This window comes from Meles meles, chromosome 10, assembly GCF_922984935.1.
Source record: "Meles meles chromosome 10, mMelMel3.1 paternal haplotype, whole genome shotgun sequence".
Taxonomy (NCBI): Eukaryota; Metazoa; Chordata; class Mammalia; order Carnivora; family Mustelidae; genus Meles; species Meles meles.
Genome location: NC_060075.1, coordinates 70,718,361 through 70,731,807, shown reverse-complemented (window position 1 = coordinate 70,731,807; position 13,447 = coordinate 70,718,361). Strand labels below are relative to the sequence as shown.

Sequence of the window (13,447 nt, the reverse complement as noted above, 5' to 3'; positions counted from 1 at the left end):
TCCGGCTGCGCCACGCTGTCGAATCCCCACTCCCTCCTCCCTTGCTTCCTCTGCACCCGCTGCGCGCCCTCCACCCTGCGGGTGGCCTGCAGGGCACAAGGTGAGACAGGGCTGGACAGCTCCTGCTTTGATCTCCGGGCTCCCGTCCTTTCTACAGCTGCCTGGCTGCCCAGAGATCTGCAAAGTGTGCCCACGTCGGTGTCTGCAGAGCGCTCCGACGTGTCCAAAAGTGTTTCCAAACTTGGAAAGGGCGGGGAAGGGCGGGGGGATGGGGAGGGCGGAGGTATGCAGACAGCGAGTCAGAGTTTCCCCTTGAAAGCCTCAAAAGTGTCCACGTCCTCAAAAAGAATGGAACCAATTTAAGAAACCAGCCCCGTGGCCACGTCCCTCCCCCCTTCGCTCCCTCCTCTGCGCCCCCGCAGTCTCCTCCCAGCTGTGGCTGCCCGGGCCCCCAGCCCCAGCCTTCCGATTGGTGGAGGCGCTTTTGGAGGCACCCTCCGGCCAGAGAAACTTTGGCCGTATAAATAGGGCAGATCCGGGCTTTATTATTTTAGCACCAAGGCGGCAGGAGGTTTCGGCTAAGTTGGAGGTACCGGCCACGACTGCATGCCTGCGCCCGCCAGGTGATACCTCCGCCGGTGACCCAGGGGCTCTGCGACACAAGGAGTCTGCATGTCTAAGTGGTAGACATGCTCAGCTTTGTGGATACGCGGACTTTGTTGCTGCTTGCAGTAACGTCGTGCCTAGCAACATGCCAATGTAAGTGCCTTGAGCTTGTTTGGGGCTGCCGGGGGGAGAAAGTTTAGATGGGTGGGCACCCTGGTCTGAAAAATGAAATCCTACAGTCAAGTCTAGGTCTAGCTTGGAGGGAAGGCTCCCTGGCATGTGGAGAAAGGCAGGCATGTATGAGAAACGTGGAAATTATTTTAGAAATGAAAACAGAAAAGACTCAACCCTCCCCCAAAGTTAGGGAACTTTTCTCTCAACTCGAAGTTAGTCTTAATTTTATCTGGATCCTCTGATCAGTGAGGCTTAAAAGAGAACAGAAAGGCTTTTTCCTAAGGGTGAGATATTGACAACTATCGGGCCCCATGGCTGCACTGATGCCCACCTTGTAAACTTGAGGCCTGCTTTAGAAACCCTTGAATTTAGTCATGTAGAACTCACCCCCTAAGGGCTTTGCTCCTCTGGGCGGTTTAGGCTTGCCTGGATGATGACGATAACTATGAGGCGCCCTCTGGAGGGAGGATAGTGAAAGCACAGGGGACCAGGCCTTACGCTAATGGAATCCCCATGAGAGAGACCCCTACAGGTTTACAAAGGGAGGTGACCTGCGGTTCTGATTAAAGCCATTCCCGGTGTCTAGTGAGCATATTCTGGGAAGGAAAATGATGTTACTTGGAATGGCTACAGTCTGAAGAGTAGAATTAGCTTCTCCATTTATTATCTGGTCATGGACATGGTGACATTATTTAATTAAAATCTGTTTTGCCTTTCGTTGAGCCTGCAAGTTACCTCTTTATCATGTTCTTAATGACAATCAGACATTCTGAACACAGCAAGTTGGAAAATATCAACACGGATCTGAAACGCAAGAGACCCAGGGTTTTCCAATGACTTGGCCACTAATTTACCATGTGACCTCGGGCAAGTCCTACTGAGCCTTTTCTAAAATGCAGAATGCAGATTAGATGGATTCCGAGGCTACTTTCAGCCAAAGGTTTCATGACCAGACTTCTGTGTCAAGATAGAAGAAAATCGGTCCTTCTTGAAAATGGCTGCCTAATTACCAAAGATACTGACTTGATAGGGTCGGAGGAGTGTCTGGCCACACCCAGCACTCCGCAAAGTTTGCTCCACCCACATGCCACGGTGTCTACCATTGCATCATTGTCGATGCATTTGTGTGTGTGTGTGTGTGTGTGTTTTCTCCCTTTGTCCACTTTCAGTATTCACACTGTGGATACTAATGAGTGATTATATGGAACAAATTCACATTACCAATTTTGTTTTTATGAGATCTGAGGATAGGGGAAAAAGCTGGCTCCTAAAGGAAAGATGAAAACAGACCTAGGGAAGTCTGAAGGTACAAAAAGGCAACACACCTTCTGACCAACAGCCAACATCAGTCTGGAGTAAAAGTTACCAAACACACATTTCTTCAAAATGGCTCAGTCTGAGTAATGAAAAGGCAAATTTCCAAAATCATAAGGAGTTCTGTTAATCAGGCCTGGGCATAATTATTCTTCCTACTGATGGACACAATGAAGTAAACATATCATTTTCCTTATTTAAAAGTAATTCTCATAAATTGCCCTTAAATATCAGTGCTGGATGTGGTCCACCCTCCTGAATTGTGACTCTTGCAACAGATGTTCTTACTCCAAATGACACACTTCTTGGCCTCCTCATTAAAGCAATTTTTAGGGGTGATTCATCTCGTTGCCAGCTTGGCCACCCTCATATCCTGTGTTAACCTATAATTTTTCTACCGTAGGAGAGGAATTCAGTCTTTAAGGTCTTAGAGCAATTATGGCAAAGGGGGGGATATTACTTCAGTGTGTTTTTCCCCATTACTTCTCAAGATCTTTCGTTTTTCCATTTATACAGAGCAATTCCTTCTCAGGGACAAAAGAGAGATATATTGGTAAAATGACCTTACCAAATTTAAGTGAACCAATGTAAAGCAAAATTTCGGATGTCTGAATGGCTCCGTTTTGATTGTGACTAATTTGCAAATTAGACCTTTTGAAAAAGGACATTAAGAATGGTATAAACTCAATGAAGCACTAGGTAACTTTTATAAAAAATGAAATATTTAGATAACAGAGTTCCCTAAGTTTTCCCTTTTTTAGATTTTTAAGTATCAAAAACCATCTACACCATAAATTATTTCCTCATCAGTGTACTGGTCTTACATTCAGCGACCCACCTATACAGTTTCTCAACTTAATTACTATGCATTGGAAATGTCCTTTGGACACATTAATATTTCACTGCATTTATAAAATAGTAAATAATTAACAATTTAATTCCAAATATATTTACATATTAATATTGCAAACAAATCACCCTGCTGACCCCTGCCATACTTTTGACCTGCATAATTTCCAAGTCATTAGAATATTCTTAATAAAAAATACACTTGATCCTTTAATTAGGTAAGTCAATTTTATAGGCTAATATGTCTATTTGTTAATTGCTGCTACGAATCAATGAAATGATACTAATGATTATTTGCCTCTTTTCCCTTTCCTCTACAGCTTTACAAGAGGTGAGTAAAATTACTTTTAGAATTTGTTTTTTTATACTGGGATGGTTTTGGCCGCACTTATGCCTTCTCTGGGGAAGGGAGAGAAGGTTACAGTGGTGTGGAACAATTTGGATTTCCAAGAAAATCCTCAAGAGTTATGGTAGTCAAACTTTGCTGGCTGCCTAGAAAGTACCCACCCCAATTTCCAAAATGGGCGGTGCTATTGAATGAGACCACCCTTACAAGAATGCTCGTAAGAAACAGAATAAATAATCCAGTGGAAGTTTGGGTTTTAAGCATCCACTACCACGAAGCAGGAGACTTCACAGAACTAGAGAATCTTGTTACTCCCTTGGAATCATTTGCAAGAGTATTAGGAACAAATTCTTAGTTCATGAATTGAATTTGAGGCATAATTAGAGATAAGTATGCATTTTTGTTCTGAACATGTTATTTGTGGGTAAAATTTAAAATCATACTTTGAAATTTTGGAATAATGGCATGCATAATGAATGTACTCCGTAGATATATTTGTATACTATACAGAAATGGGAGCCATTTAAAAAAATACACAATTTTTCTCATAATTATTTCTTATTCTTTTCTAGGCAACTGCAAGAAAGGTAAGAATCTTAATACTTTTCCATCAATATCTGAAATGATCAGAAATAACTTCTAATTTAACTAAATTTGTAGTAAACTACAGAAGGAAAATACTTTGTCAAGATTTTGCTCACATGGATATGCATTAAGCAAACCATAAAATAAAGTAGCTTTGATTTTTAAGATAACCAAGTTTTATTATCTTCCAGAATTATCTCTAATTATATTATACAAACTGGTGATTTACATACTAAAGAAAAAAAGACTTAATTCTGGAGATGGAAGGAATATTATGATAATTATAGGTAGTAAATGAAAGTTTATTTTAAAGGGCTTTTTAAATATACTGTTAACAGTGTAACAAAATGATAACTTTTATCTACAGAAATCATATTTCTAAAAATAGTAGTTATAATATTGGCCCCATGACTGGATACTGCAGCCTCTAGTCTCCCAGGTTGAAAACATTACATGTAATTATAATAAAAACAATGTACCTTTTTCTATTGTATTATGCCATTTTTACAGCTACTTTCTAATAATACAGTGTTTAGCTCAGTCTTACTAATTATTGCCAAGGCTGCTTTCTCATTCACTGAAAATTGCTTAGACATTTATTATTCTGCTGTTTGTATCTTCCTCACAGGGCCCAGCTGGAGATAGAGGACCACGTGGAGAAAGGGTGCGTCATTTTTGAACTGTTAAAAAGCTTTGGGCCATATTTGAATAACTACAGATTAGACGGTTCATAGGATTATTATGTATTGAGATTTTGCACCAACTTTTAAGCAGATAATGCCCTGCAGAAGAGGAGAATGAGAATTATTATATATAATCACTATTTTTCTAGATCAAGATTATCTTAGAAAGCCAAGCTGTTATAACCAGCCATGTTCTTTGCATTGGTTTGTCTTTGTTTTCAGTAGACTTGTCCAACTTACGCATAGTGGTCATGCATCTACCTACCTCCACAGTCCTCTCTTTGCACATGTTTTGTTTGCTTTTCAAGCAAGATCTCTTACAAAGCCCAGGAATAGTAGTGAAACAGCAGTCAACAACATGCTTCTGCCTAAATTCGTAAACGTGCAAGTTAGGTTTACGATCTATTCATGGTATTCTTAGATCTCTCTGCTCTGCTTATTTGGCATGTACAGCTACATTATATGACACTTTTGCCAATATATAAATACCTATATCTAATATCTATTGGGAAGTGCAGTCTAAAATGTATTCCACTCCCAACAGTCTAGTAGAGGTCGCATTATGTCAGTAAATTACTGTAACAACATGAATAGTGTGAACGGTAGGAAGTCTGCAGGATTTTCTACCTTGTGATAAAGTGACTTTATTATCCTATCAATTAATCTACAATTCATACATAGTATACCAAAACAGTTGAGTAAGTTCATCAATCTGAAACTGACAATCAATATACAGAGAACACCACTGTGCACTGATCTCCATGTGAAATTTATAGAATTATAAATGGTAGCTATAATTTCTATCTTTATTTGAATCCTGGAGCTCCATTTTGAATTAATATTCAAAGCCTGAGCTATCCCTCTTCCAGCAGAACTAGTCTGCCCGGTGTCTTTTTGTGTATCAGTCACTAAACCTCCTTCTAAGAAAGACCCACGTCATAAGTGAAGTTCAATCGATGACAAAGATGGCGCATTAAATTTCCTTACCCCTTGCACATTGAAAGGTCTGAACCACTGATCTTACTGCATATATTAGGTCTCCTTTTATATGTATAGGTTTCTATGGGGGTCTGTCTAACCATGACTGAATTTGCTTTTTACAAAACAGGGTCCACCAGGCCCACCAGGCAGAGATGGTGACGATGGTATCCCAGGCCCTCCTGGTCCACCTGGACCTCCTGGCCCCCCTGGTCTTGGCGGGGTAAGGCGTCTTAAGTACTACTAACTTTTAGCTCAATTCAGTGTCTTCTACCTCTATTGAAAGAAGGCTCATTGTGGAGCTTATTTTTAACAGTTAAGGGAGAATCTGCTACTTGGATATTAGTACATTTTATTTCATTTCTTTGGTTTCTTCATTCAAGATTTTGCTTTGCCTGGTTTCTTTGTGAGCCCTTGTCAGTTACAGAACTGGGCTTTGTGTTCACTGAAGGTAGCTGCAGCCCTCATGACTATTATTTAATTTGGGGATTTAATATCTTTCATCAGTAGGGCACAAATAAGAGGTGTTGCATTATTAAAGAGTTTGATTAGATTGAATTATAAGTGAAATCTCTGGTCTTCAGCAATTTCACAAACATCCTACTCTTTTTATTCTCCTTGGCTTGAAGTCTGCTGAACCAACATTCAAAGTAGTTTTAAGTTTAATTTGCTTGAAACTAATTTGAGAAAAGTACATTTCCCTTTTTCATTAATATCTTCTTTTAGCTTTATGTCTTTAACAATGGTATGAGTGCCAAATGGCCTCACTGCAGGAAGGAAAACATATTTGCTTAATTGGTTAGCACTATGAATCAGGAGCCTGATTCTAATATCCAACTGTATGCCAGTAAAATAAGACCTTTCTCCCCCAGAAAATCTTATTATGATTGCTTATCTACTGAGTGCATTAAAAAGCACCTCCTTTAATAGATCTACTACTATAAGAGAGATCTTTAACAGTAAAGTTATTACTGTGAACTATTTTTTAAAAGTTTAATCTTCCAAGGGGCATTTTAATTTAATTTTCCTCTAAACTTGAAAACTCTTTATATCCTTTTTTGAAACTCCAGCAAGAAAAAGGCCTCTCAGTCACTTTTGTGTAGTTCTGGAGGAGCAGGACAACAGGTGGAAATGCAAAGGTGACCTCTCGATCTCTGCTCAGTTTCTCAGGAGTCTCCAAGGACTTAAAGTTTAGAAAGCTCCCCTTTCTCAGTGTAGAGCTAGAGGGTGGGAGAAGGGAGAGGTGATTGGCAGAGCAGAAAGGGTTTGAAAAAATGAGGTAAGGAAGCTTCCCACTTCAAACCAGGTGGGGACTCCATTTTAAACTTATATTCTCTCCTGACTTTTTAAGAACTTAGCTCAATATGGAATTATAAACTAATAAGTTTATAAAAATATCACTCCCTTTTTTAAATAACAACATAAAAATCTGTACAAGTAGGATGAGAAGATGAACTACAGAGCTGGTAATTTTTATATAATGTGTTCTTTTTCTCTCTAGAACTTTGCGGCTCAGTATGATCCTGGGAAAGGAGTTGGCCTTGGCCCTGGACCAATGGTATGCTTCCCTCTTTTTAATCTTAGCCAAAAAAATTACTGAATAGAGAATTCGTTTCTATGTAAAAAATTTCACATTGCCATTTCCTTAACTACCTAGGTTAACACTCAATACTTAGATCAGATAAAGGCAACAAGTCCTTTTGTATTCAAATCTACAAGAATCTAAGCCTCCATCTGGGGGTTGAATTTTCTCTACAAACATGTGTCCAGTGTGTAAATAATCTCTGGACATAGTAACTATAATTTAGATAAATCAATTTAGTTTGAAAGAGTGATCACTCTGATTAATTTTTTTTATATCCTTTAACATTGCTCAGAATTTTAAGCAACCTGTAGAGATGCAGAGCTATTAAGTTCTATAAACTTGCTGGAAAGGAATAGCAAGTTCTAGTCCAGCCCATTTTTAAAAAAATATTTTATTGATTTCTTTCTTTATATATGTATTTGAGTGGGGGATGGAAGAGCAGAGGGAGAGGGACAAGCAGATTCTGTGCTGAGTGTGGAGCCCAATGTGGAGCTCAGTCCCAGGACCTTGAGGTCATGACCTGAGCCGAAACCAAGAGTCGAAGGCTTAACTGACTGAATCAGCCAGATGCCCCCACCCATTTGTCCTATACAAGAGAGTTTAAACTTTTCTAGGGCCATGGAAGTGGTTAATGACAAAACTAGGACTTGCCTTCAGGCAGGATATCTGATCATCAAAAACATCGTGTCTCATGTATCTTGTACTTGAATAAAACATCAATTTATTCAGCAACTATTTATCAGGTGGCTTCAGTGAGCTCTTCAGAACAGCACCTGTACTAGGGCGCTGGGGATGTAGCCATGAATATGGCAGAATCTCACCCTCCCTCAAGGAGTTAACAGTACTGGAAATGTTTCTTTTAATACCTTTTGATTAATACCTTTTTAGTCTATTATAAATCCATACAGAAGAGAATAGGAGTATAATTTAGCATTCATATCACTCAGCACAAATAGTCAGCAACATATCCTATAATTTGAGTAATAGCTAGAAAAGTTCCCTGCATGATTACGATGATGATGGTGTATCTTTAACAAGCGAGCCTTCCAATAAGCGTTAATAAGATGTGTTAGAAAAAAAAAAATGAGCATGCACAATATATACTAGTATGTATAAAATAAAGGCAAAATGGCTGGAACTAAAAATATTAAGTCAATTAAACACTGCAATTTAACATTAACATGGTCTATAAAGTATAAATTTCACCTGGACGGTGCCATTCAGTGCTCTGTCTTCAAAAGAAGACGTTCAGTTGGACCTAATGGTCCACGGTAAGCTAATCCACTATAAGGGCAAGATAATATTTTGTGTAAATTAAAACTCTCACTTGAGAAGTAATGTGCCTGTAATTGATGATTTCCAATTTCCTGATTTTTCTGGTAATTTTCAAACATCCATATTTAAAATGAAGAAGTAGAGATTTTCTTTGGCTTTGTTTGTATTGGGTATTTGAAATTAGCCATTTCAGCTAATGCTGACATTAGTCAGCTTTAAAGCAGTACCTATGTGTCAGGAAGAAGCTAAAGGGGAAAAAAAAGTAAAACACTAATAGAATAGCCTACATAAGCCCAGAAAATTAATATGGATTTCAGATTCCCCTGACTTCGGAACATTCTCTGGGGGGCACAAAAGAGAGTGTTTTACTTTTAAATATCAGTGAAATATAATTTAAGCTTGCACCATCCCCACACAGTCACAGACATATGTAATCAACAGATACGTGGTTCACAAATAAGAAAGGCAGCAATAAAGTATTAAAATAATTTTCCATGTTGGAAAATCAATAACTCTAAAACCCCACAGGGTTCTTCTCTGAATTAATGAGTAATCATCGTCCGTCTCACAGCCTCCACAAAATAAACTACCTTTTATGTAAATGAAATTGTTGCAAATATGCGGAAAAATGAATAAATATAATTAAAAATTCATGGTGTCAAAGAAAATTATTTTTAATGTATACCTAAAAAATTATTTTGATTGAAAAGTGACAGTTTCTTTTAATGTGAAAGCAATTTCTAAAACTAAACAAATAATTCTTATAATTAAGATGAGCTACTTTTTAATAAAATCCATATTATTTCACTCTAGGCATTAATACCGTGGGGCAGACTTGCCTGCAGAGTCCCCATGGTTGATGTGTCATGAACAAATTATCCTAGACTTGCCTATGCAATATTTTCAGCGTGAAGGAGCTGGCCCCTACAAGAGATCTTGCACAGGCTCGCTTACTGCAAAGGGGAGTCAAGAATGTGGATTTAACTCACAAACTAGTAACACTGTCTCGCTTTACCTGCCTGGGACAGAAGGAAAAACAAAAGGAAGAACCGGCTGCTGTGGGTGTGGGCCACATTTTCAGTAATAACATCAGAACCTTCTAGGAAGATGTTTCAATAACGTTTCATTTTTCCCTCACCCCTCACTACCTCAGCTTTGGTCTGACATTTTCATCAGTCCCCAGCAGCCCTAAAAGGAGCTATAAGGTTACATAACAAACCTCCCTCTAATCATTAAGAAGGACTGTTGATCCTTTTCAATTGATGCCCCTTGCGGCAAGAAAAATATCAATTTCTTCACTAAATATGATGGGGAGATGACCTATGATCGAGGCAATCAAATGGAAATGTTTCACCCACGGCCCAGAAGGCGGTTGTATATTCCGTACTGTGCACATGGCTCCAATTCGTTGCTTTAGAACAATCTCGATCAGCCCAGTTGTCTGCAAATTTAAGGAACCTGTGGCCACCCACCCAATTGGGTTCTGCTGATTTGGCTAGGAGAAAAGGCAGAAGCAAAGACAGAGAAATAGTAGAGGAAATGGTGGTCTGTAAGAGCCTCCCTGGCAGAAACAAAAACTGTGAAATAAAACCAGCACATTCTGTTTGTCTATCACAAAATGTCGGTGGTACGACTATGCCATTGCTCTCCAACTCAAACCAAAGCCTCGATAACTTCTCAGTGCTAAGACTTGTCCTCTTTCCAGGGCTTGATGGGACCTCGAGGGCCACCTGGTGCGTCTGGTGCTCCTGTAAGTACCCACAGCTGGTAACCTTTTTATGGAAAAAGCCAGAATTAAAGAAATGTGTGGAGTATGACGTACTGGTTTCTTTTAGGGCCCCCAAGGTTTTCAAGGACCTGCTGGTGAGCCCGGTGAACCTGGTCAAACTGTGAGTACATTTTCACCCTTTTGTGGTAGATTATGTTTCTTCAAGATGTTTATTAATATAACCTCAATGAAATGATTTGTCTCCTGTTTTCTTCAGGGTCCTGCAGGTGCTCGCGGTCCACCTGGGCCTCCTGGCAAGGCTGGGGAGGATGTAAGTATTTACTCGTAAGCATTTCCAAAATGCCATTTAAACACTCCTTCCTCGACAAGACTTTCTGGATTCAAATGAAGTATTCTGCCAAAAGCTGGTTATGCCCGATATGACTCACCCCATGTGGAAGATGTGGAAGAAATCTTTGTTTGTATTTTGGGAAATTCATTGTCCATTAAGTATGTATTCGGACCCACATCTTTATAGAATGCCTTTTTCCCTCATCTTTAAAACCAAGATGTTCCAACTTTGATCTGGCGGCTTAGCAAGAAAAGGCTGACCCTACAATGCTTTCATGTTTTAGGGTCACCCTGGAAAACCTGGACGACCCGGTGAGAGAGGAGTTGTTGGACCACAGGTAAGCTTTTTATCCCGGGGTCTCCAGCCCAGACGTCAGAGGCGTCTCCCATGCAAGGTGGATGGTAAAACTGGTATCGGTCTAAACGATCACCTAGATGTTGGATTGCTTGTACCACTCACTGAAAGCATCTGACCAAGCAGGGAGCCCAGTCAAGAATGCATACAGTGTTTGTTAGTGTGAGGAATATCGTTTTAGTGACAGCAACCTTGCTGTAAGCTAAATCCGGTTTTGTTCAAACAGCCTAGTGTTACTCAAATGAGAGCAAGGGGATGCGCTTAAAATATCCTAGTCTTTGATTCCAAGTTTGAACTTCAATGGGAAGAAATACTCTGGAGGGAAGAAATCATTGTTTTCTAATTTAGAATGAAAACATGATTTGTCTTCTTCTGTGTTTCCTTTTAAGGGTGCTCGTGGTTTCCCTGGGACCCCTGGACTTCCTGGCTTCAAGGGCATTCGGGTGAGCACATTTGTTACCCAGAGTACATGCTTTTAGGAAAAGCCTTGACTATATTTAAACTCCTGGGTGACACATACTTGCTTCCAAATTCCTGGAATTCACCAGAGGAAAGAGAGTTAGAGAAGAGTTCAGATGGCTGAAAAGTATGGTGGGATGCACTTTTCTCAGTGTGCTCCCAGCTTCCAAGAAATGAGGATCCCTACAGGGAAAATTGTATAAAAGGCGGACGACTTTAAGAGGTACTTAAAACCATCTGAAAATAGTAAAAATTACTTAAGAGGGAGAGGCTGTGACAGAGCATCTAATTCTATTTCCTTCCCTTCCAAGTGCAGAGAGGAGGCTTACCTGGGGCAACGGAGCAAGTGTGCCCCTCGCAGCCCACTGGCCTGGCCGGCTGGACCCTCCCTTGCACAGAAGGGGTCATCCCCGGGTGAGGGCAGAATTTGACCAAGCACTGTGATGGAACAGCATTTTAATAATAAGGATTTGCATTTCAGGGACACAATGGTCTGGATGGATTGAAGGGACAGCCGGGCGCTCCAGGTGTGAAGGTAAATACTGAGCCAGAACATTGTTGTTGTTGTTGCTTTAAATTGACTGTAATTCCCCATGACCATCAGAAGGGATATTTTTAGTGAAGACTACTCATATTCCAAAGAATATCTTATTTCCTCTTCAATACTTCAGAGCCTCAATGGTGAGGCTATGGGATTCTGTGACCAAAGTCCAGTTATTAGTACTATTTCTTTAATTCAATAGCTTTTAACCACTTGAGATAAAAACAGTGTCAGTAGTTTCTTCCTTCATTTCCTATCCTCCAATTTCAGCTGATCTCTGTAGCCAAAATAAAAGTAAATAAACATATAATCAGATATTGGAACACTATGTTATTTTAAACTGTAAGGTCTCCTTTGCCATGCACTAATTAGATAGGTACATTCATGTCACAATACACTTTTCAACCTCTTTCCTGTGATTTATCTGTGCACACTCAAAAAATTTTTAATTAGGTAATTAAAGTCTCAGAAGTGTGTTATCTCTTGGCTAGGCTCTTCTCTGACAGCATTTTCAACTATAAAATGTTCTCTCTCCTATTAAGGAGATAATGTGATATTAAAGTGAATACCAACGTAATTACAAATTAATGAGTAACGAATACTAGCGGGACTAGAAATGAACATGAATATGGAGAATCTGTTCTAACTTTCCAGCTGCCACACAAATGGATAAGGTCAAACTCATTCTCCCTAGAGCCTAATGTAATAGCTCAGCCTACTAGTCCCAGCATCATAAAAATGTTAGCACCGAAAGGAGCTCATTTTGCAAATGAGGGAAACTGAGGCACAGAGAGAATGAGTGACTTGTCCAGAGTCACACATCTAGTAGTTAGGAGGGCAGGGGCTAGAAGTTCTGACTCTCAAAGAACAACTTTGTGCTTATTCCCAAAGAATACACTTGACATAGAAGCCTAGAAATGAATGGTTCCTAAAGGGTCTGTGAAATCTGTTTCTTCCAGACCCTAATCAGATTCCTTAGTAGCAAAATTCCTTCATATGTGCCATTTTATTAAATGACTACTCCCCCTCCCCTGCCGGTACCATGGTTTTTACTCAAGATAAGAATATGGGTTAGAAATAAATAAGGCAGCTTTGAAAAATATTACAAAGCTTTAAATTTCCATGCATATTTTACAAAAATGAAAATACTGAGTGTTAAGAATAACTTTAAAGAGAGTAAATACGGTTCTGTTGAAAGCAATTTATTCTCTGCCATCTCTTTTTATGATATCATTCCTGATACATAAGCCTAGTCAAAATGATACCCAAAATCTAAGGGGAAATATTAGATCTGGGTTACATAACCCTCAAATGACTACATCTCCCTAGTACTCTGGTATCTGCTATTATCTATATTAAAAATGCATATTTTTGAAATTTAAAATTTTATGGATTGGCATAATTGAGAACATCTACCTGTGTAAGAAATGTTACAAAATATATAAATGGTTCAAATTAAAATAATAGGGTAGGGGCGTCTGGGTGGCTCAGTGGGTTAAGCCTCTGCCTTCAACTCAGGTCATGATCTCAGGGTCCTGGGATTGAGCCCTGCATCGGGCTCTCTGTTTAGCGGGGAGCCTGCTTCCCCTCTCTCTCTGCCTGCCTCTCTGCCTACTTGTGATCTCTGTCTGTCAAATA

The 13,447-nt window shown here is 39.6% G+C and overlaps 1 protein-coding gene across 1 annotated transcript in view; it reads left to right on the top strand.

Annotated features, from left to right (window-relative positions):
- Positions 1-340: 340 nt before the first annotated feature.
- Positions 341-13,447, top strand: part of COL1A2 (collagen type I alpha 2 chain) — a 35,153-nt gene continuing 22,046 nt past the window's right edge. The window contains exons 1-12 of the mRNA XM_046020796.1: positions 341-759; positions 3,264-3,274; positions 3,862-3,876; positions 4,503-4,538; positions 5,666-5,758; positions 7,037-7,093; positions 10,101-10,145; positions 10,231-10,284; positions 10,381-10,434; positions 10,739-10,792; positions 11,199-11,252; positions 11,750-11,803. Coding sequence (XP_045876752.1) covers positions 690-759; positions 3,264-3,274; positions 3,862-3,876; positions 4,503-4,538; positions 5,666-5,758; positions 7,037-7,093; positions 10,101-10,145; positions 10,231-10,284; positions 10,381-10,434; positions 10,739-10,792; positions 11,199-11,252; positions 11,750-11,803 — 597 coding nt within the window. The 5' untranslated portion in view covers positions 341-689. The remainder of the gene's footprint in view (positions 760-3,263; positions 3,275-3,861; positions 3,877-4,502; positions 4,539-5,665; positions 5,759-7,036; positions 7,094-10,100; positions 10,146-10,230; positions 10,285-10,380; positions 10,435-10,738; positions 10,793-11,198; positions 11,253-11,749; positions 11,804-13,447) is intronic.